The sequence below is a fragment of the Prionailurus bengalensis genome, chromosome B3 (genome assembly GCF_016509475.1).
Source record: "Prionailurus bengalensis isolate Pbe53 chromosome B3, Fcat_Pben_1.1_paternal_pri, whole genome shotgun sequence".
Lineage (NCBI taxonomy): Eukaryota > Metazoa > Chordata > Mammalia > Carnivora > Felidae > Prionailurus > Prionailurus bengalensis.
Genome location: NC_057355.1, coordinates 61,216,004 through 61,234,215, shown reverse-complemented (window position 1 = coordinate 61,234,215; position 18,212 = coordinate 61,216,004). Strand labels below are relative to the sequence as shown.

General features: G+C 39.5%; 1 protein-coding gene across 4 annotated transcripts in view; it reads left to right on the top strand.

The window, feature by feature from the left end:
- GANC (glucosidase alpha, neutral C) overlaps window positions 1-18,212 on the top strand; it is a 75,472-nt gene that overhangs the window by 44,651 nt on the left and 12,609 nt on the right. For all 4 annotated transcript variants that reach the window (XM_043554161.1, XM_043554160.1, XM_043554158.1 and 1 more), the window contains exons 12-19: window positions 2,901-3,027; window positions 3,949-4,028; window positions 6,023-6,166; window positions 7,222-7,318; window positions 11,859-11,960; window positions 13,247-13,490; window positions 15,163-15,227; window positions 17,109-17,185. In XM_043554161.1, coding sequence (XP_043410096.1) covers window positions 2,901-3,027; window positions 3,949-4,028; window positions 6,023-6,166; window positions 7,222-7,318; window positions 11,859-11,960; window positions 13,247-13,490; window positions 15,163-15,227; window positions 17,109-17,185 — 936 coding nt within the window. The remainder of the gene's footprint in view (window positions 1-2,900; window positions 3,028-3,948; window positions 4,029-6,022; window positions 6,167-7,221; window positions 7,319-11,858; window positions 11,961-13,246; window positions 13,491-15,162; window positions 15,228-17,108; window positions 17,186-18,212) is intronic.

Here is an 18,212-nt window from a genome sequence, read left to right as displayed (position 1 = left end):
GGCCATCCTGTAGTGATTTTATAGATACCCCAAAAGCATGATTTGGTTCTGATGTCAACATCAATCTCGAGATTGGGGACATCACATTGACACCAAGAGGGTCTGAAAAGGTTGATTAGTCACATAGGCATTCTTGGGGAGCAGGGCTGGCTCCCAGCCTGCTCTTAAGATGTCTTGAGAGAGCTGGGAATGGAGACATCTCAGCTTTTGTGGTGCTTGGAGGTTTGGACTGGGGTGAGGATTCCTATGCATGCTCAGGGCTTGTGTGGTTTGAACTTCCTGCTGGCACCCAAGGAGGGAGCAATAGGGCTTTCTTTGTCAGATGTGGGCAGAAGGGTAAGGGGGAGTGGTGGGGCTAGAAAGCTCTTAACAGTCCATCAAAAATGGAGTCATATTCTCCATCATACCATTTTTTCTGCATGCTTCCCTGATGGACTCCACCTATCAATCTGGCCAAAGGAAGAACTAAAATAGAAAATGGAGAGGGGAAAAAAGACACTGGAAAGTATGTAATACAGGTGTGGTGGTGGTAACAGCAATAATGAATAGAAGGAGGGACAGGAAAAAATTGAGAGAGGAAAAGGGGGAGAACCCTAGATGTTTCATATAAATGGATCCCTGCAGTCCCTCTCCTTGAGATTAAAGTTGTCTTTTCAATCCATTCCTTTGAGCCCCAGGCCTTTCACAGGTGACCAGAGCCAATCATATTAACTCCTAATTTCCAAGTTAATAAATAGCTACCATTTGGCAAGCACTTACTATTGGCCACAGAATTTGATAGAACACAGTATTCTATCCAGTCATCACAAAATTATGAGGTAGATCTTGTTAGCCCATTTTTCAGGTGAAGAAACCGAGGCTTAGTTTTGTATTTTGCACAAAGGCACATAATAAATAAGTAGTAGGGCAAGAATCTGAACTCTGATTTGCCTGACTCCAGAACCCATGTTATTCTAAGCAACTATTTATTGAAGCCATCAGATGTTCAAAATACCGTGCTACAGATGAAGGGAATGCAAAGATGAGCTCCTGGGGGTCTTGCAGTGAGTTGGGGGAAAGACAAGTATACAACAACCACAATGTAGGGTAATAATGTAACAGCCAAAGAAAGATCAAGGTCAGGAGGGGACTAAGAGAGAGAGAAGATTGCATCCAGCTAGATTCAAGCTGGGCTTTGTGCATTTTCGATGAGCCCTGAAGGATGACTCTCTAACTAGCTGAGAAAAGGGGAGGAAGCAGTGCAGCCAGAGGCTGAAGCACCCAGTGGTGTTTGGAAAACAGTACGCAGGTTGGTTTGGCAAGAAAACCATGTGCAAGAAAAGGCATGTGCAAGGTTTAAGTAGTAGGGAATCTGACCTTATTGTAGGCTGCTTTGTATACATTTGGAGACATTGAAAGTTTTTGAATAAGAGGTTAGTATGAAGAATATGTGAAGAACACCTACCACTCAACAAACAAAAAACAACCCAATTAAAAATTGGAAAAAGGACTTAATAGACATTTCTTCAAAGATATACAAATAGTCAACAAGCACATGAAAAGATGCTTAACATCACCAGTCATTAGGAAAATGCAAACAGAACCACAATGAGATACTGCCTCATATCGTTAGGATGGCTACTATGAAAAAACAGAAAATAGCAAGTAAGGAGGTACAGAAATAGAAACACTGATAGTGGAAAATAAATGTAAAGTGTTGCAACCACTACAGAAAACAGTTTGGCAATTCCTCAAAAAGTTAAAAATACAATTACCATATGATCCAGGAAACCCACTTATGGGTATATACTCAAAGGAATTGAAAGCAGGTACTTGAGCAGAAATTTATATGCCCATATTCATATCAGCACTATTCACAATAACTGAAAGTGGAAGCAATCCAAGTGTCCATCAGCAGATGACTGGGTAAACAAAATGTGGTAAATACATGCAATGGAATATTATTCAGCCTTAAAAAAGAAGAGATCCCGTCACAAGCTACAACATGGATGAACCTTGCAGACACAAGGCCAAGTGATATAAGGCAGTCACAAAAAAGATGAATACTGTATGATTTCATCAATCTGTAATACCTACAGCAGTCAAAATCATACAGACCGAAAGAATAATGGCAGTTGCCCAAGGCTGGACAGAGGAGGGAATTAGTGGTTTTTAATGGGTATGGAGTTTCAGTTTTACAAGACGGAAAGAGTTCTGGACATTGCACAACTCTGTGTATGTACTTGTACCTTTAAAATTGGTTAAGATGGTAAATTTTATGTTATGTATATTTTACTACAATTAAAAGTGTTTTAAAGTTTTTGAGCAATGGAAAATTAAACTTCAGTTTGCAGAATAGATTTGAATAGATTTGAGGAAGGGTGGTGACAAGATTGTCCTAGACAAATAAAGGGTTTTGATACCCTGGAGTAGGAGGTGATGGTATTAGAAAGGTAGAGAGATCCTAGAGACACGGAATTGTGATGACAGCTCTTCTCAAACCTCCTTCCTAACTATACCTGTACCATTGGGTTTGGGCTTTTTTGTTTTTAACATGCTATTCTCGTTTTCTTTAATGTTTGCTTTGTCAATGTTAACTTTTAGATGTCTAGGGAGCAGGGACGACTTAATCCTCTATGTATAGCACCCAGCACCTCAGACAGAAGCTTAGTAACTGCTATTTTGAGAACACGTATTGGTTGGGAAGCAATAATTATGGAAGAGCACTGGCCTAGTTTTGATACTAATTATATTTCCATAAGCATGAAAAGTTATTGGGTTTTACCAGTATCTTAAATATTTCAATACTAGTAGTTATTTCTGAGTAAAATTTGAATCCCAAAACTATGATGAAAAGTATAAAAACCAACATATAACTCCTGTGAAACTGATGAGCTCGTCAAACCTCTGTGTCCTGACAGCTTGTGGTCATCAGTGACCCCCACATCAAGATTGATCCTGACTACTCAGTGTATGCTGAGGCCAAAGAACAGGGCTTCTTTGTGAGGAATCACGAAGGAGGAGACTTTGAAGGGGTATGCTGGCCCGGTAAGATAGCACTTTATATACTTATTATTTCCACTTGTTTAGTCCCAATTAATAAAGATTGCGTGGCCATCACCCTCATTTGTTATGGATGTCTTTTGCCACAGCTTAAGCACCTTTAAGAAAGTTTTCTTTTGTATCAAAAGATCCTTTTGTATCTTCCATAACATCTGGTACAGTGTCCTCTGTATACATTTCTCAGTCAATGAATGAATGAAAAAAACACAACAAAACAAAACAAGGAAGCCTTAATAGTACTCTAAGCAAATGAAAGTAAAAAGCCAAGGGATGAGAAAAGCAGAGGAGAAAAAAAAGAACAAGTGGCCTATAGTCTCTCCCTGTCAATCTTTTTTGCCTTGTTAGCCCATAGTTTTGACTTCTCAGACTCCCATGAGTGACCTCAGCTGCCTCCAGCAACTCTGGATGCTTTATTTCAGAAGGTATTAATTTAAAGCCTTGGTAGAACCTTGGGGACAAAAAGAAATCACCACTCTATCCTCTCCTGGCACTCCATCACAAATCCATGTACTGCAGCGAAACCCCATGCATCCTTCCCCCCGCCTCCCCCTGCCCACCCTTATACCACTCATGAACACTTCTTTGTTCTCTTTAAGAACAGAAGGGTCACTCCAGATTATTTGCCATGATTACTTGGGCTCTCCTGGGCCATCAGTGAGGGACAGGCTCCGTCTGGATGCTTGTTCATTGGCATTACCCTGGGCCTCTCCGGTTGGAAAGTCTAGTCCAGATTATCATTGGAGTCCAGCAATGCCTTCATGCACTTCTTGACAGACTGCACCTCTGTATCAACTACCTTACATTTAGGGTGCCCAGTGATTACCCAACTTTGACATCTTCTCTACAACATATCTAACCATGAGGACCACTGTTTCTCACAGTCTGTCTACTCTTCTGCCTCTACAGGTCTCTCCTCTTACCTGGATTTCACCAATCCCAAGGTCAGAGAGTGGTATTCAAGTCTTTTCACTTTCTCTGCCTATCAGGTTTGTTTTTATTCTTTTGCTCTTTCCTAGTGACTTGAGAGGATGAAAGAAGGAAAAACATGATTGAATAGATAAGTGCTTCATTGAGTAGCTCTTGATAAGTAATCCTGGGATGAAAATGCAAGGAAGGCAACCACATTACAGACTTTGGTGGTGCCAGGAGAGGTGCCATATATATTACCAAGGGCACAAAAGCTGTGATTTCTACTTCCATTATAATAGACTCTGTGACATATCAAAGTACTTAATAATATTATATGTTAAAATTACTATATGAATTTTACATAAAACAATATTCTATAGCTTATTTAAAGATGATGATAATGATATATGTGAGAATATCTTGCAAATTATAGGGGCGCCTGGGTGGCTCGGTCAGTTAAGCGTCCGACTTCTGCTCAGGTCATAATCTCGTGGTTCGTGAGTTTGAGCCCCACATCGGGCTCACTGCTGTCACGCAGAGCCCACTTTGGATCCTCTGTCCCCCTCTCTCTCTGCCCCTCCTCGCTCATGCTGTCTCTTTCTCTCTCTTGAAAATAAATAAACATTAAAAAAACAAAAGGTGTGATAAGAATTGAAATTTTTAAAGAGGTGTAATAATAAATCAATTCTTAAAATATTATAAATACATATAAAATATACAAAAAAAGAAATATATCAAAAACTATAAGAAAGAACTGGAGAGGCCACTTCTAGAAAACAGTTTTCAACCCATTATGAGGATGATAATAATGATGTTTAGTATAAATTGAGTATTGCTGTGTGCCAAGCACTGTGCTAAGCACTTTATGTACATTTTACCATTTCATCTTCAGAGTAACCTCTGAGGTTGAAACTATAAAGAACTCTAATCCCACAGATGAGGAAACTGACATATGGACAAGTTTAAAACCCCACTAAGTTCACTCATCTTAGTAAGTGGTAGACCTAAGATTTGAACTCAGTCTGTCTCCCAAGCCCAAGTCTTAACCACTAAACTCTAGTTTCTTTTTTTTTTTTTCAATTTAAATTCAAGTTAGTTTACATATAGTGTAATAATGATTTCAGGAAAATAGAACTTGTTGGGATGAGCCCTGGGTGTTATATATTAAGTGATGAATCACTAAGTTCTGTTTTCCTGAACTCTTCTTTATCCATTCATCAGTCGATGAACATTTGGGCTTTTACAGGGCCTGGATGTTACAAGGAGCAGGACATTTAGAAAACAATGGAATTAGCTGCCTGAAGGACTCCCTGTCATTGTAGCTATGAGTCTAATTCTGAGAGACCCGGATTCTATAAAAGGGATTTCAACACCATGATGACTAGATGACTCAAAAGCCCCTTCCCACCCTAAACTGAACAATTCTATGCAGAACACAAACTCTAGACCATGCTACCAGACAGGTATTTTACCTTTCAAATCTTGCAGAGTATTAGAGGGAAGGCAGAATCTTATCATGGACAGCTATAAATGCCCTTAGTTAAGAGTTTTGGGGGTGCCTGGATGGCTCAGTCAGTTAAGTGTCTGACTCTTGATCTCGGCTCAGGTCTTGATCTCAGGGTCATGAGTTTGAGCCCTGCATTGGGCTCCATGCTGGGCATGGAGCTTACTTTTTTAAAAAAGGTTGCAGCAGATAATTGATGTTATAGGACCTAACCGTGAACACTCATACAACCTTTCCTATAGGGGTTCTCCAGGGTAGGTCTTGAAGTGTACTTGCTGGGCAGTATTTCATATACAATACAGCACAGTATTCTTTCATTTATCAGCAAATACTTATTGGGAACCTTCTGTGGTTCAGGTACTGTTCCAGGTGTTTATGAGCAAGACTGATAAAATTCCCCACCTTGTGGACCATTTATTGTAGCATTGGAACAGAAGACAGAGCATAGATAATAAACATAATAAATAATAAATTAAATAGAGTATGAAAGAGGAATAGGGTGGCTATCATATTAACATCATCACTATAGGAGTATTATCATGGCTGAGGAAGAAATTTACTTCTTAGGGATCTACTGACATCCTCTACATATGGAACGACATGAATGAGCCCTCTGTCTTTAGAGGACCAGAGCTAACCATGCAGAAGAATGCCATTCATCATGGCAACTGGGAGCACAGGGAACTTCACAACCTCTATGGTTTTTATCAGGTAAGACATCCATAGAGAAGTCACCTGGACCCAAATGCCCTGACTTTTGGGTTGAAAGTCATTTGTAATAGCCATATTATATTGTTCATTTCTCTTTGTGGGTCTTATCAAGTTGTAGCCAATAAAGGACTTACTATTTCTCCCTTTGCACCTTTTCTTTCTATAATAAACTTGATGAATTATAGATATATGAGATTAATGATAACATAGAAACATCTTCTTTGGCAGGAGTCATTAGTAAATGACATTGAATACTTAAAGACTTTTTTTGAAGTAGGGTAGGCAATGTGTAAATACATAAACAAAGGCAATTAAAACAAATGTTTTGAAATTTCACAAATCTTATATTCATACCAGGGGAACAAGATTTAGAACATAGATATACAATTTCAGTAAGTCTTTAAATGCAGAAAGCCTTAATTAACTACTTAGCCTTTTCATTAGAAGGTGGTAGAATTGTCTTCCATTTGCCAATCACATCCAAAACATATGTCAGTCATTTGCCCCTACTGATATCCGTAGTTTTTGTTTTCATCCTGTGTTCCTATGGCTCTCCCATCAATTGGTATTTTCTAGTGGGAGTTGGTGTCTATATATAGCACAGTTCAGATTATGTGTTTACTTCTTTAAAAGCCTCTTGCTATAACTGCAAACTACTTTAGAGAATTTTCTTATGTTGGCCAGGGCCAGTCACTTAACAACCTCTTTGAATCTCATTTTTTTCCATCATTGAAAATGCTCTGTCTCAGAGGGTGTTCTGTAGATTATAAGAGAAAATCTTATAAAATGCCTAACAATAGTAAGCACTGAATAATTCTAGCTTATTATTTACTATTATTCCATTGCTATTTTAATCAAAGAAAATCTTCCACTCTTAATATGGGAATTTAGAGTAGTTTCATTGCATTATGAAAATTATTTGATAGATTTATTTTAATATTTTCCATTTTATATTCCCACCTATTTACTTTTGCATGTCTAATAGCTTATTAGGATGTTTGCAGAATGCTCTAATCTAATCATCCCTTTGAAAGTTTTCTCCTTTGCCTTTGTAGCAAATGGCTACTGCAGAAGGACTGATACAGCGATCTAAAGGAAAGGAGAGACCCTTTGTTCTTACACGTTCTTTCTTTGCTGGATCACAAAAGTATGGTAAGGCATGGCTCATATGATCAGACTTAAAAACATAAATTTGCAAACTTTTTTTTTTTTTTTTGTATGGTATATGGTGCTACTGTGTTGATGCCTTTTTTTCCAGTGGCCCTTCGGCAGGCCTAGGATTGTAGCAAGTGACGTTCCCGGAAGTATGCCTTTTGTCCTGTGACACAAAGTACCTCAATTTTAATAAAGTTTAGTTACTTGTTTCCCACTGAAGAAACGGCCACTTAGTTGCTGGGAGAATGACTTCAGAGTATCTCAGTTTGCTGGGATGGTCATCTCTGATTCTGTCTATTTGATTTATCTAAACCAGGGGAAATCTACTTCTTACACATTCCTTCAACCACCTGTTCCACTTAGTAATATGGCTTAAAATAGACCTGGCTGTTGCTTGCGGTCAGGGTCATCTATAACTGGATTCAGTTTACTAGCTAATGCAGATCTAATTCAACTTAACCACCTTCCAGCAGGAAGGCTATTTTAAGTCCCCTGGCCTTGCATAAATAACTAAGAGCTTAGGTTCTAGTCTGAAGAGTCCAGCCTTTACTGTATCATACACATTATTAGGCCTCCTCCGCCAGCCCTGAAAACCAGCCCCTGTGGTACTCTGGAAAAGGCCACAATATTGTTATCTCAGGCAAAGATTCATGTACATAGATGCTCACCATAGCGTTAGTCCTTGAAACAGAAAAAGAAAGAAAATCCAAATAAGGGAATACTTATAAAAGCATTATATATCCATATGATAGACTATCATAAGGCTATTTAAAATAGTACCTCTTAATTGCATGAGCAAATGTTTGTGACATCATAAGGGGGTGGGGCACCAGAATGTTTAAATGTTGTTACAGTATATTATCACAATTTTGTTTAAAAAATAGAGATAGCAATCTAAATCAATAAGTTTAGTATCTTGGTGATTATGAGTGATTTTTAAATTTTCTTCTTTTTACCTATCTCTATTTTCCAAATTCTCTACAAGAATCATTTTTAATCACTAAAAAATGTCAAGTATTGGGGTGCCTAGTTGGCTCAGTTGGTTGAGCGTCCCATTTTTGGTTTTGGCTCAGGTCATGATAGCACAGCTCATGAGTTCAAGCCCCGCATCAGGTTCTGAGCTGACAGATTCTCTCTCTCTCCCTCTTGGGATTCTCTCTCTCCCTCTCACCCTGCCCCTTCCCCACTCGCATGCATGCTCTCTATCAAAATAAATAAACATTTTTTAAGTCAAGTATTTTTTTTAAATTTCTTAATGTGGATTTTATTTTTTAGAGAGAGAGACAGACAGACAGAGCCCAAGCAGGGGAAGAGCAGAGAGAGAGGGAGACAGAATCCAAAGCAGATTCCAGACTTTGAGCTGTCAGCATAGAGCCCAACTCGGGCTTCAAACTCTCAGACTGCAAGATCATGACCTGAGCCAAAGTCAGACGCTTAACCGAATGAGCCTCCCAGGTGCCCCTAAAAAGTAAATTTTATGAAAATACTAATATGAAAATGAAAATACTAATAAGTAGCAATTAAAAAAAGATAAAAGATATGAATACTAAGTAATCTCCAATCTCTTAAATATCAGCCTACTGCCTAGTCTTCAATACTCTGTGAAACTATCAGCCCTCCCCAAAGTGTAGCAAGTGAGGCATTACAGAGAACGCTACTGTGTTAAGTTTTATGCTTAGACCAATAGCCAGAGCTCGGTTCTGACTAAACAACCATATGACACATGAAAATATCTGCATGCTTACAGGAACTTTCTCTCTTGACCAGAATGCCACCATGTTGATTTCACAATCATTTTGTCTCATTTGAAGTCAAGGAGAAATTACTAGAGCACCTTAAAAAAAAAAAAAAAAAAAAGCAGTCCCTTGAAAATATTTTTCTTCACTGGCCTTAGGACAACCTAAAATTTCTGTGGAAGATTAAAACAAAAATAGCTTCCAGAACTATTTTGATAGAAGATAGACAAAAATGCCTCAGGACTAATTTAGATTTAGTAAAGTAAGATTTTTTTTTCTTGTGTGAATCTCTTTAGTGGTATATAATTTATCTTCACAATGTCTTATCAACTATACAATGATCAAGAGCAGTGGCTTTAGAGTCACACTCCCTGGGCTCAAATCCTGCCTCTATCACTTAGTAACTATGTATTTTAATCCACTGTTGGCCATATTTCCTTCATCTGTAAAATGAAGTTAACTAGTGTTTACCTGATAATGTTGTGATGATTCAGTGAGCTACTACAAGCCAAATAGTATCATCTGCCTCCATCAGACCTTGATAAATCTTAACTATTGTTCTTGCTACTGTTATTATGCCTCCTTATACAGTCTGTACCACTCCTCTTAAATTATAGAGTGGCTTTTTTGAGAGGGGGTGTAGGAATAGGCATAAAAATCAATGGAACAGAATAAAGAATCCAGAAAGAGTCCAACACCCATATGATTAATTAAATAGGAACAGAGTTGCCAAAGCAATTCAATGGAAAGAAGAGTTTTTCAATAAATGGTGTCAGAACACTGGGTATGGAGGTGGGGGAAGGAAAGAACCTTGACCCTTACCTCTTACCATACACAAAAAGTAATTCAAAATGGAATATAGACCTTAACTATAAAAGATAAAACAAAAACTTCTAAAAGGAAACATAAAAACTCTCTGTGACTTTGAGGTAAACAAGATTTCTTGGATGGAACACAGAAAGCATGAACTATAAAAGGAAAAAAATGCTAAGTCGGACTTTATCAAAATTGAAAACTTCTACCCTTTCAAAGATGTTAAGAAAATGAAAGTCAGAGATGCCTGGGTGGCTTAGTAGGTTAAGCTTCGACTTCAGCTCAGTTCATGATCTCACAGTTTGTGAGTTCGAGCCCCACATTGGGGTCTGTGCTGACAGCTCAGAGCCTGGAGCCTGCATCGGATTCTGTGTCTCCCTCTCTCTCTGTCCCTCCCCTGTTCGTGCTCTCTCTTTCTCTCTCAAAAATAAATAAACGTTAAAAAAAATTTTGTTTAATCAATCAATAATAAAAAGACATGTACTTTTAAAAATAGCAAAAGATTTGAATAGACACTTTACAAAAGAAAACATATAAATGATCCATAAATACATGAAAAGATGCTCAAAATCATTAGTCTTTAGAGAAATACAAATTATAACCACAGAGAGACACCACTACACATCCATTACAGTAGCTGTAATTAAAAAGACACATTACCAGGGCACCTGGGTGCCTCAGTTAAACGTTCAACTCTTCTTTTCGACTGGGGCCATGATCTCGTGGTTTTTTAGTTGGAGCCCCACGTCGGGCTCCACAATGAGAGTGTAGTCTGCTTGGGATTCTCTGTCTCTGTCTCTCTCTCTCTCCCTCTCTCTGCTCCTCCCCCACTCACTCTCCCTGTCTCTCTAAATAAGTTAATTTTAAAACAATTCTAATTTAAAAAATTTTTTAAAGACACACTACCAAGTGTTGCCAAGAATGTAGAGCAACTGAAATTGTCATGTATTAATAACGTAAAAGTAGTACAACCACTATGCCAAACAGTTCGAAGTTTTCTTAAAGTATGCAACATACACTGAACACAGACCTAGCAATTCCACTCCCAGATAGCTACCCAAGAGAATGAAAACATATGTCATGTGATTGGGACACAAATGTTTATAGCGGCTTCATTCACAATAGCCAAAACTTGCAAAGAATCCAAATGTCCATCAATAGATGAGTGGCTAAACTTGTGATAGATCCATGCTATACAAAACTATTCAGCAAATAAAAAGGAATAAACTATAACATTATGCTGAGTGAAAAAGCTAGAACACAAAATAGTATATATTTCCATTTATATAAAATTCTAGAGAAGATATAGAAATCAGATCAATTGTTAGGTAAAGTGGAAGGTTATTGACTGCAAAGAAGCCCAGTGATCATTTACACTGTTTCTGTACCCTGCTTGTGGTGACAGTTACAGGTTTTTGAGCTCAGACTCTTCACTTAAAATAGGTACATTTATTATATGCAAATTATATTTCAGTAAAGATGATTTTTTTTTTTTTTTTTTTTCGTTTTATTTTTGGGACAGAGAGAGACAGAGCATGAATGGGGGAGGGGCAGAGAGAGAGGGAGACACAGAATCGGAAACAGGCTCCAGGCTCCGAGCCATCAGCCCAGAGCCTGACGCGGGGCTCGAACTCACGGAGCGCGAGATCGTGACCTGGCTGAAGTCGGACGCTTAACCGACTGCGCCACCCAGGCGCCCCAAGATGATTTTTTTAATGTTTCTCCTAAAATCAGACTTGAGTTACACTTCAAAAATAAGTGCAATTTCAGAATATTTTTACAAAATGTTTTGTGGATTTTAAGAACTTTTTCACATTAGAAAATCAATATATTTTCGTTGTAGAAACCAGATTTTGTATATTTTAAGGTAAGAAAGAAATGTTTTCCTTTATATTAATTTGTCTATTTCAAATAAAGAATCTATGAAATTGAGTGCATGAGCTGATTTGTGATTTTTTTTTTTGATACCTTGTTACTGGTGATCAAAGGTGCTGTGTGGACAGGCGACAACACGGCAGAATGGAGCTACCTGAAAATTTCTATCCCTATGTTACTCACCCTCAGCATTACTGGGATCCCTTTTTGTGGAGGTATGATGATATCCACAAGCTTGAAGTGAGAGAAAATAAAAAACTAGGGTGTTTCTCCATCCAAGCTGGTCACAAATGCCTTCTCATTAGCTGCTTTGGGAGGGATAACTGTGGAAAAAAGAAAATGAGGAAATTGAAGGGATACTTCCAAGCTGTTTGTGTCTCGTCTGAAGTGAGGACATGAAATAAAGTCATCAGAGAGCCCAGAGTGCCTGGGTGGCTCAGCTAGTGAAGCATCCAACTTCAGCTCAGGTCATGATCTCACAGTTCGTGAGCTTGAGCCCTGCGTCAGCGAGAACATGGAGACTGGAGCCTTCTCTGCCCCTGCTCGTGCTCTCTCTCTCTCTCTCTCTCTCTCAAAAATAAGTAAACATTAAAAAAAAATTTTTTTTTAAGTCATCAGAGAGCCCAAGTGCTTTTTTCCCTCTTTCTCTGATTCCTCCTTAGATGCTCTTGATAACTGAGTTTTTCTGAAACATACCTTTTCATCAAAGTGAGAAAAATGGAGAGAAGTACAAAGAATTTAGCAAATCAGAGATAAGCCTTACAGAAATCCTTTTTTACTCAGCAGGTTTAAAATTGTGTGACATATTTTAACTGTTTAAAAAAAAAAAGATATGCTCTTGGGAAAGATAAATTTAGTTAAAATACGATTCCCTGATGGGTTGCTTTCCCTAAATCCTAGTAATTGTCTGCGGATGAGAAATCCCAGTATGGAAGGTGCTCGGCGAGACTAGTTCCAGCTGCTCCTTGTTTTCTGTAGGAATAGAAGCAACTTAATGTCACACACATTTTAACAGATGTGTTTCTTATGGTACTGGTCCACAGACAAGAAATATGTATCCTCCTTAAGGACCAAGCATCACATTCTCCCTAAGTCTCTAATTCTGATTGTCTGTTTTTTAGTTCAGTAATTTTTATCTTGCTTTCAGCTGTTGCTTTCAAAAGGAAATCAGTTGCCAACCTCCTACCCCGGCCCTGAACATACTTATTGAGACAGGTCGACATTTTGCAATTTCTGGGTTTGGGAACATAACAGAAATGTTAATCTTGCGGCAAAACCTCTGACCTTTGGACGAGAAAAGAGTATTCGAAGAGAATATTGTCAGCTCCCCAAACAGGCTGAGTTTTTAAATACGTGCTCCCTAATTTCAGGCCACAGTTTTATCCTGTCATTTTGAGTGTACATACAGCACATTTATCCCGTCTTCAAGCCCTCATTTTACCGGTGTGCAGTATTTGTTAGAAGACCGGTTGCCTCACTTGGCCTTCCTTTGCCTAACCAGCTGACGTAGGTGGCTTCATTGGGAATCCAGAAGCAGAGCTGCTAGTGCGTTGGTACCAGGCCGGAGCCTACCAGCCCTTCTTCCGGGGCCACGCTACCATGAACACCAAGCGGCGGGAGCCATGGCTCTTTGGGGAGGAACACACCCGGCTCATCCGAGAAGCCATCAGACAGCGCTACACCCTCCTGCCCTATTGGTATTCTCTGTTCTACCGGGCACACGTGGCTGCCGAACCCGTCATGAGGTAAATAGGCTTCACCAGTTGGGGGCCCCAGCACCCAATCTACACCAGAAAAATCCCCTAGCCATTGGGGAACTCAGTAATTACACAGTGATTTCAAGAGAAAAGCCATGTGTTTAATCAGCTGTCAATCAGATTATTGAGCACCCACTGTGAGCAGGGTCAAGGAGTTGAGGTCAAAGAAAAGCCAGATCCCCTGCTACTTTGTAACTCAAGTGTTAATATTTGCTAGAAGACAGAAATAGAGATTTTTTTTCAAAGAAAAAAGGAAGTGACTATAACTGAATTCATGGTTTAAACCACAAGCATCCTCTCATGAAGAGCAACTTACTCTGCTGGTCTTGGAGTCTGTCTTACTCTTAGGGCTAAACCATTCCAAGTTGGAGGTGAACATTTTTTCCTGGCGTATAAATTATATTCTGATTCTATTTTGGAGGCAAGATGTGAAAAACCTACTTTCTAGGTTACAGAATGATACAGAGACACACATAGTACACCAAGACTTCCAGATCAGCACTTCCTAAACCTGGCTCAGATCAGAATCACCTGGGGGGGAGCTTTTTAAAACTATAGATTTCGGGGCGCCTGGGTGGCGCAGTCGGTTAAGCGTCCGACTTCAGCCAGGTCACGATCTCGCGGTCCGGGAGTTCGAGCCCCGCGTCAGACTCTGGGCTGATGGCTCGGAGCCTGGAGCCTGCTTCCGATTCTGTGTCTCCCTCTCTCTCTGCCCCTCCCCCGTTCATGCTCTGTCTCTCTCTGTCTCAACAATAAATAAACGTAAAAAAAAAAAAAATTAAAAAAAAACAAAAAAAAAACACTATAGATTTCAAGGCCATACCTCCAGACCTACTAGGAATCTCCTTGGGTAGATCTCAGGATCTGTATTTGTTAGAAGTTTCCCTGGTAATGCTAGACATCAGCCAGAAGGAAAGACTACTGCTTTGTTACTATTCAGTAGGAAAAGGATCTGTTGTTATTACAAAGGCTAGTGAATAAACTAAAAATAAATTTATCTTACTAAAAAAATATCCTTTACTCATGAGGTTGAAAAAAGCATTAGAACCATTAAGCTGATATCCAGATACACAGATGTTGAAGATTTTATCTTTATAAGCCCAAAGGCATCCTAGATAGTTGTGTAAAAGAATAATAAAAAAAGAAAACCACACAGCTGTTTCTCAACCCTCCAAAAATGTTGCCGGCATGAAAACAAGTAAAACCAGTTCTTTTCATTTAATATAGGTAATAATTAAGGATGCATGAAAGGCAGTGACAGTATGAAAACATGGCACAGATTTTACATCATCATAAAAATACGGTTTTACACACATTTAATTTGTTCCACACTGAATGTGTTGGGCATTTGCACTTGCCCAAAGCTCTGATTCTGCCTTCAGAGTAGTCAGTGCTCAACAATCGGAAGGAAAAATTGTACTTACCAGAATTCTCAATCTTTCATTGGAACGTTCCAGTGAGTAGATAGGTCTTTCACATTAGAACAATATATAGTAATCCTAGCAATTGCTCATAAAATCTTAAATCATATGAAAAGAGTCTTGACTCTTTGGCTTTTTCCAATTTCCTTTGAGTAGTTATAAAACTGAAAATATAAGTGATTTAATAGTAATAAAACATTTAGTAATGTTGAGGTAAGAATTTTTTTTTCTTTCCCCAGGCCTCTATGGATAGAGTTCCCAGAGGAATTAAACACTTTCGGTGTGGAAGATGAATACATGCTAGGTGAGCAGTTCTTATCACTATGATAAATATATTATAATTATGTTTTTGTTATATTTCCTAGTATAAGAGCACTAAAAAAAAATCACTAATCTCAAGACAGCCAAAAAATAAAAAGTAATTCTGTCATTAAGATTTTTAGTGTATTGGGGCGCCTGGGTGGCTTAGTCAGTTGGGCGTCTGACTTCAGCTCGGGTCGTGATCTCATGGTTTGTGAGTTCAAGCCGCACGTAGGGTTCCGTGCTGACAGCTCAGAGCCTGGAGCCTGCTTCAGATTCTGTGTCTCCCTCTCTCTGTTCCTCCCGCACTCACACTCTGTCTCTCTCTCTCTCAAAAATAAATAAAGATTAAAAAAAAAAAGATTTTTAGTGTATTAATGGAAAGATAGCTCTATTCTGTGGTCATGTTGCACTTCTCATATTGTTAACTTCATATAAATCTATTCTATTTGTGGATGCAATTTCAGATTCTTGTTCTGGTCCACTTATAAGCTTTATGACACCACTATAGGGAATGGAAGTAGAAAACAGTAGACCAGACTCAGAGGGCTTACTTCATATGCAAAATAGGGTTGTTGATGTTGTTGGCCTCTTCTTTTACAAGGTTTGGCCACCAAATCCACAATAGGGACATTTATCATCTTGGAAATAGGACTCAAGAAACCATGCTCAACAGAGAATTGCCCAAAAGGTGAATCCTGTTTCTAAGGAGTGGAAATCCTAAAACACAAAAAGCTTCACGCTCTCTCTCCATTCTTAGGTCTCAGTTTAAATAGCTACTTCCTTGGAGAACATTTCCCTGACCAGAATTGCTTCTAATACCCAATTACACCTAAATTCAGTCAAAGTCAGTCCCTCTTCTTCTTTTTTTTTTTAAAAAAAAACTAAGAGCTGCCATTTTTTTTTTAATTTTTTTTTTTTTTTTAACGTTTATCCTTGAGACAGAGAGAAACAGCATGAACAGAGAGGGTCAGAGAGAGAGGGAGACACAGAATCTGAAACAGGCTCCAGGCTCTGAGCAGTCAGCACAGAGCCCGACGCGGGGCTCAAACTCACGGACCGCGAGATCATGACCTGAGCCGAAGTCAGACGCTTAACCGACCAAGCCACCCAGGCGCCCCGTCAGTCCCTCTTATTACATAACTTTCATTCCGTTTTGTGCTTTTGCCTTTTTGGTTTTTGTCCCAACTCTAATTTGTAATTATTTGTTTAATAACCGTCTTTACTGACTGCAGACTCCATGAAGATAGGCATATTGTCTGTCTTATTTGCCACTGTATCTCCAGAGCCTAGCATAATGCCTGGCACTCACCCGGAACTCAATAAATATTTGTAGAATTAAAGAGTGAATTCATAAATGGATGAAATTTATATACATATGGGGCCATGGTAAAAAAAAAATTAATAATCCAGGTTGCCTTTAAGAGAATTCCAGCCTTCCTAATGATAACTGCCCACTGCCCCACTGATACACTCCTATCCATGCTGACCACAGTTCTGGATAACAGTTGTAGGCTCACCGTTTTCAAAGTCACTTACAGCAAACAGTGACGCACTTGGAGAAGTGCAGTAGCTCCTCCAGACTCCTGGCATACGAGCAGCTGTGCACAGGAGACTGTGATGGACTGTGGCAGGGTCCCTCTCTATTACCCTAATATGCCATAAATAGATTAGTGATAATTAAGAATACAGTCCCCGATTTGAGCTCTGGTCCCCTCTCCAAAGTGCATCTCTCTGATGAATCATTGGTTCAATTCACCAAGGTCTCTACTTTCACCAGGTTCATAGTTGAGTGGTCTCTACAACAACAAAAACACGCAGAGGAGAAGGATGTTTTCAGACTTCTTAGAATGATGTTCAACTTTATTTCTTCTCTGTTTTTCAGGAAGTGCTTTATTGGTTCATCCAGTCACAGAACCAAAAGCCACCACAGTCAGTGTGTTTCTGCCAGGATCAAATGAGGTAAGAATAAATGAGAAACAGCCACATATCTTACATGTCTCATATCTTCTCCCTTCACTCTGATGAATTAGCCCCTGTTAGGACATAGATTTCTGCATCATGCAGTTGGGAAGACAGCCCAAATGTCTATAGCAACTGAAGATTCTTGTAAATCGTGACCTCAGAGGTCAAGAAACATAACGAAAGAGCGGGGAGAAAGATGAATAGGTGACAACACCGGGGAGGGTCAGAAAGTTCTTTACCTTCACACTTTGACTTGTGTAAGTGACTCCTTGTTAACACATGGAGGCTTTGAGTAGGAAGAAATCTTCAGTCTACTAAGAGGTATGAGTGTCTGGGGGGAAACATAAGTAAGAAGAGACTTTGCTCATTGGTTCTGGCCCTATCTAAAATCCTAAGTTTTTGGTACTAAAAGCTGTCTCCAGGCACTTGCCAAAGTGGGTAAAAAGTAACAACGGTGACTTCCTTTGTGCCTCCCCCCCCCCAGCCTCCCAATTCTTTTATTGGTTATTGTCTTTGATTATTATCACTGTATAAAATACCACCCTGGACTTCTGGAGCCCAGGGCACTGAACCAAGGCAGGACACAGGAAGAGGTGGGATTAGCCCATGGGATGCAGAGCAGAGATCCACAAGCAGTAACAGCAACACCCACCAGAGACAGACGATGGATGGTGCAAAGGGGCCAGGAGAAGAGGCAGGGCAGAAACTTGGGGCACCAGACCAGGTAAAGAAGGTATGGAATGGAGAGCCAAGAGGAGACAAATCCTGGAGAGAGTCCTTGAGCACTGGAACATCGCCAGAGACCTTTGCAGCCAGGGGGAGGAGATGTGAAGGTTACCAAACTGATGTGAGACGTCCATGTCAACATATTCCTGGACTGTCAAGGCTTGTGGTGAGGTAGCTGAGCCGGGCCATGCTTAGTGCTCAGTACTGTCGAGTGCCGGTGAGGCAACACCATGAAACATCCAGCACTGGCATTCTCTCTCCATCCAGCTTTACCTGTGGGGTTGCCGTATTCGTTTCC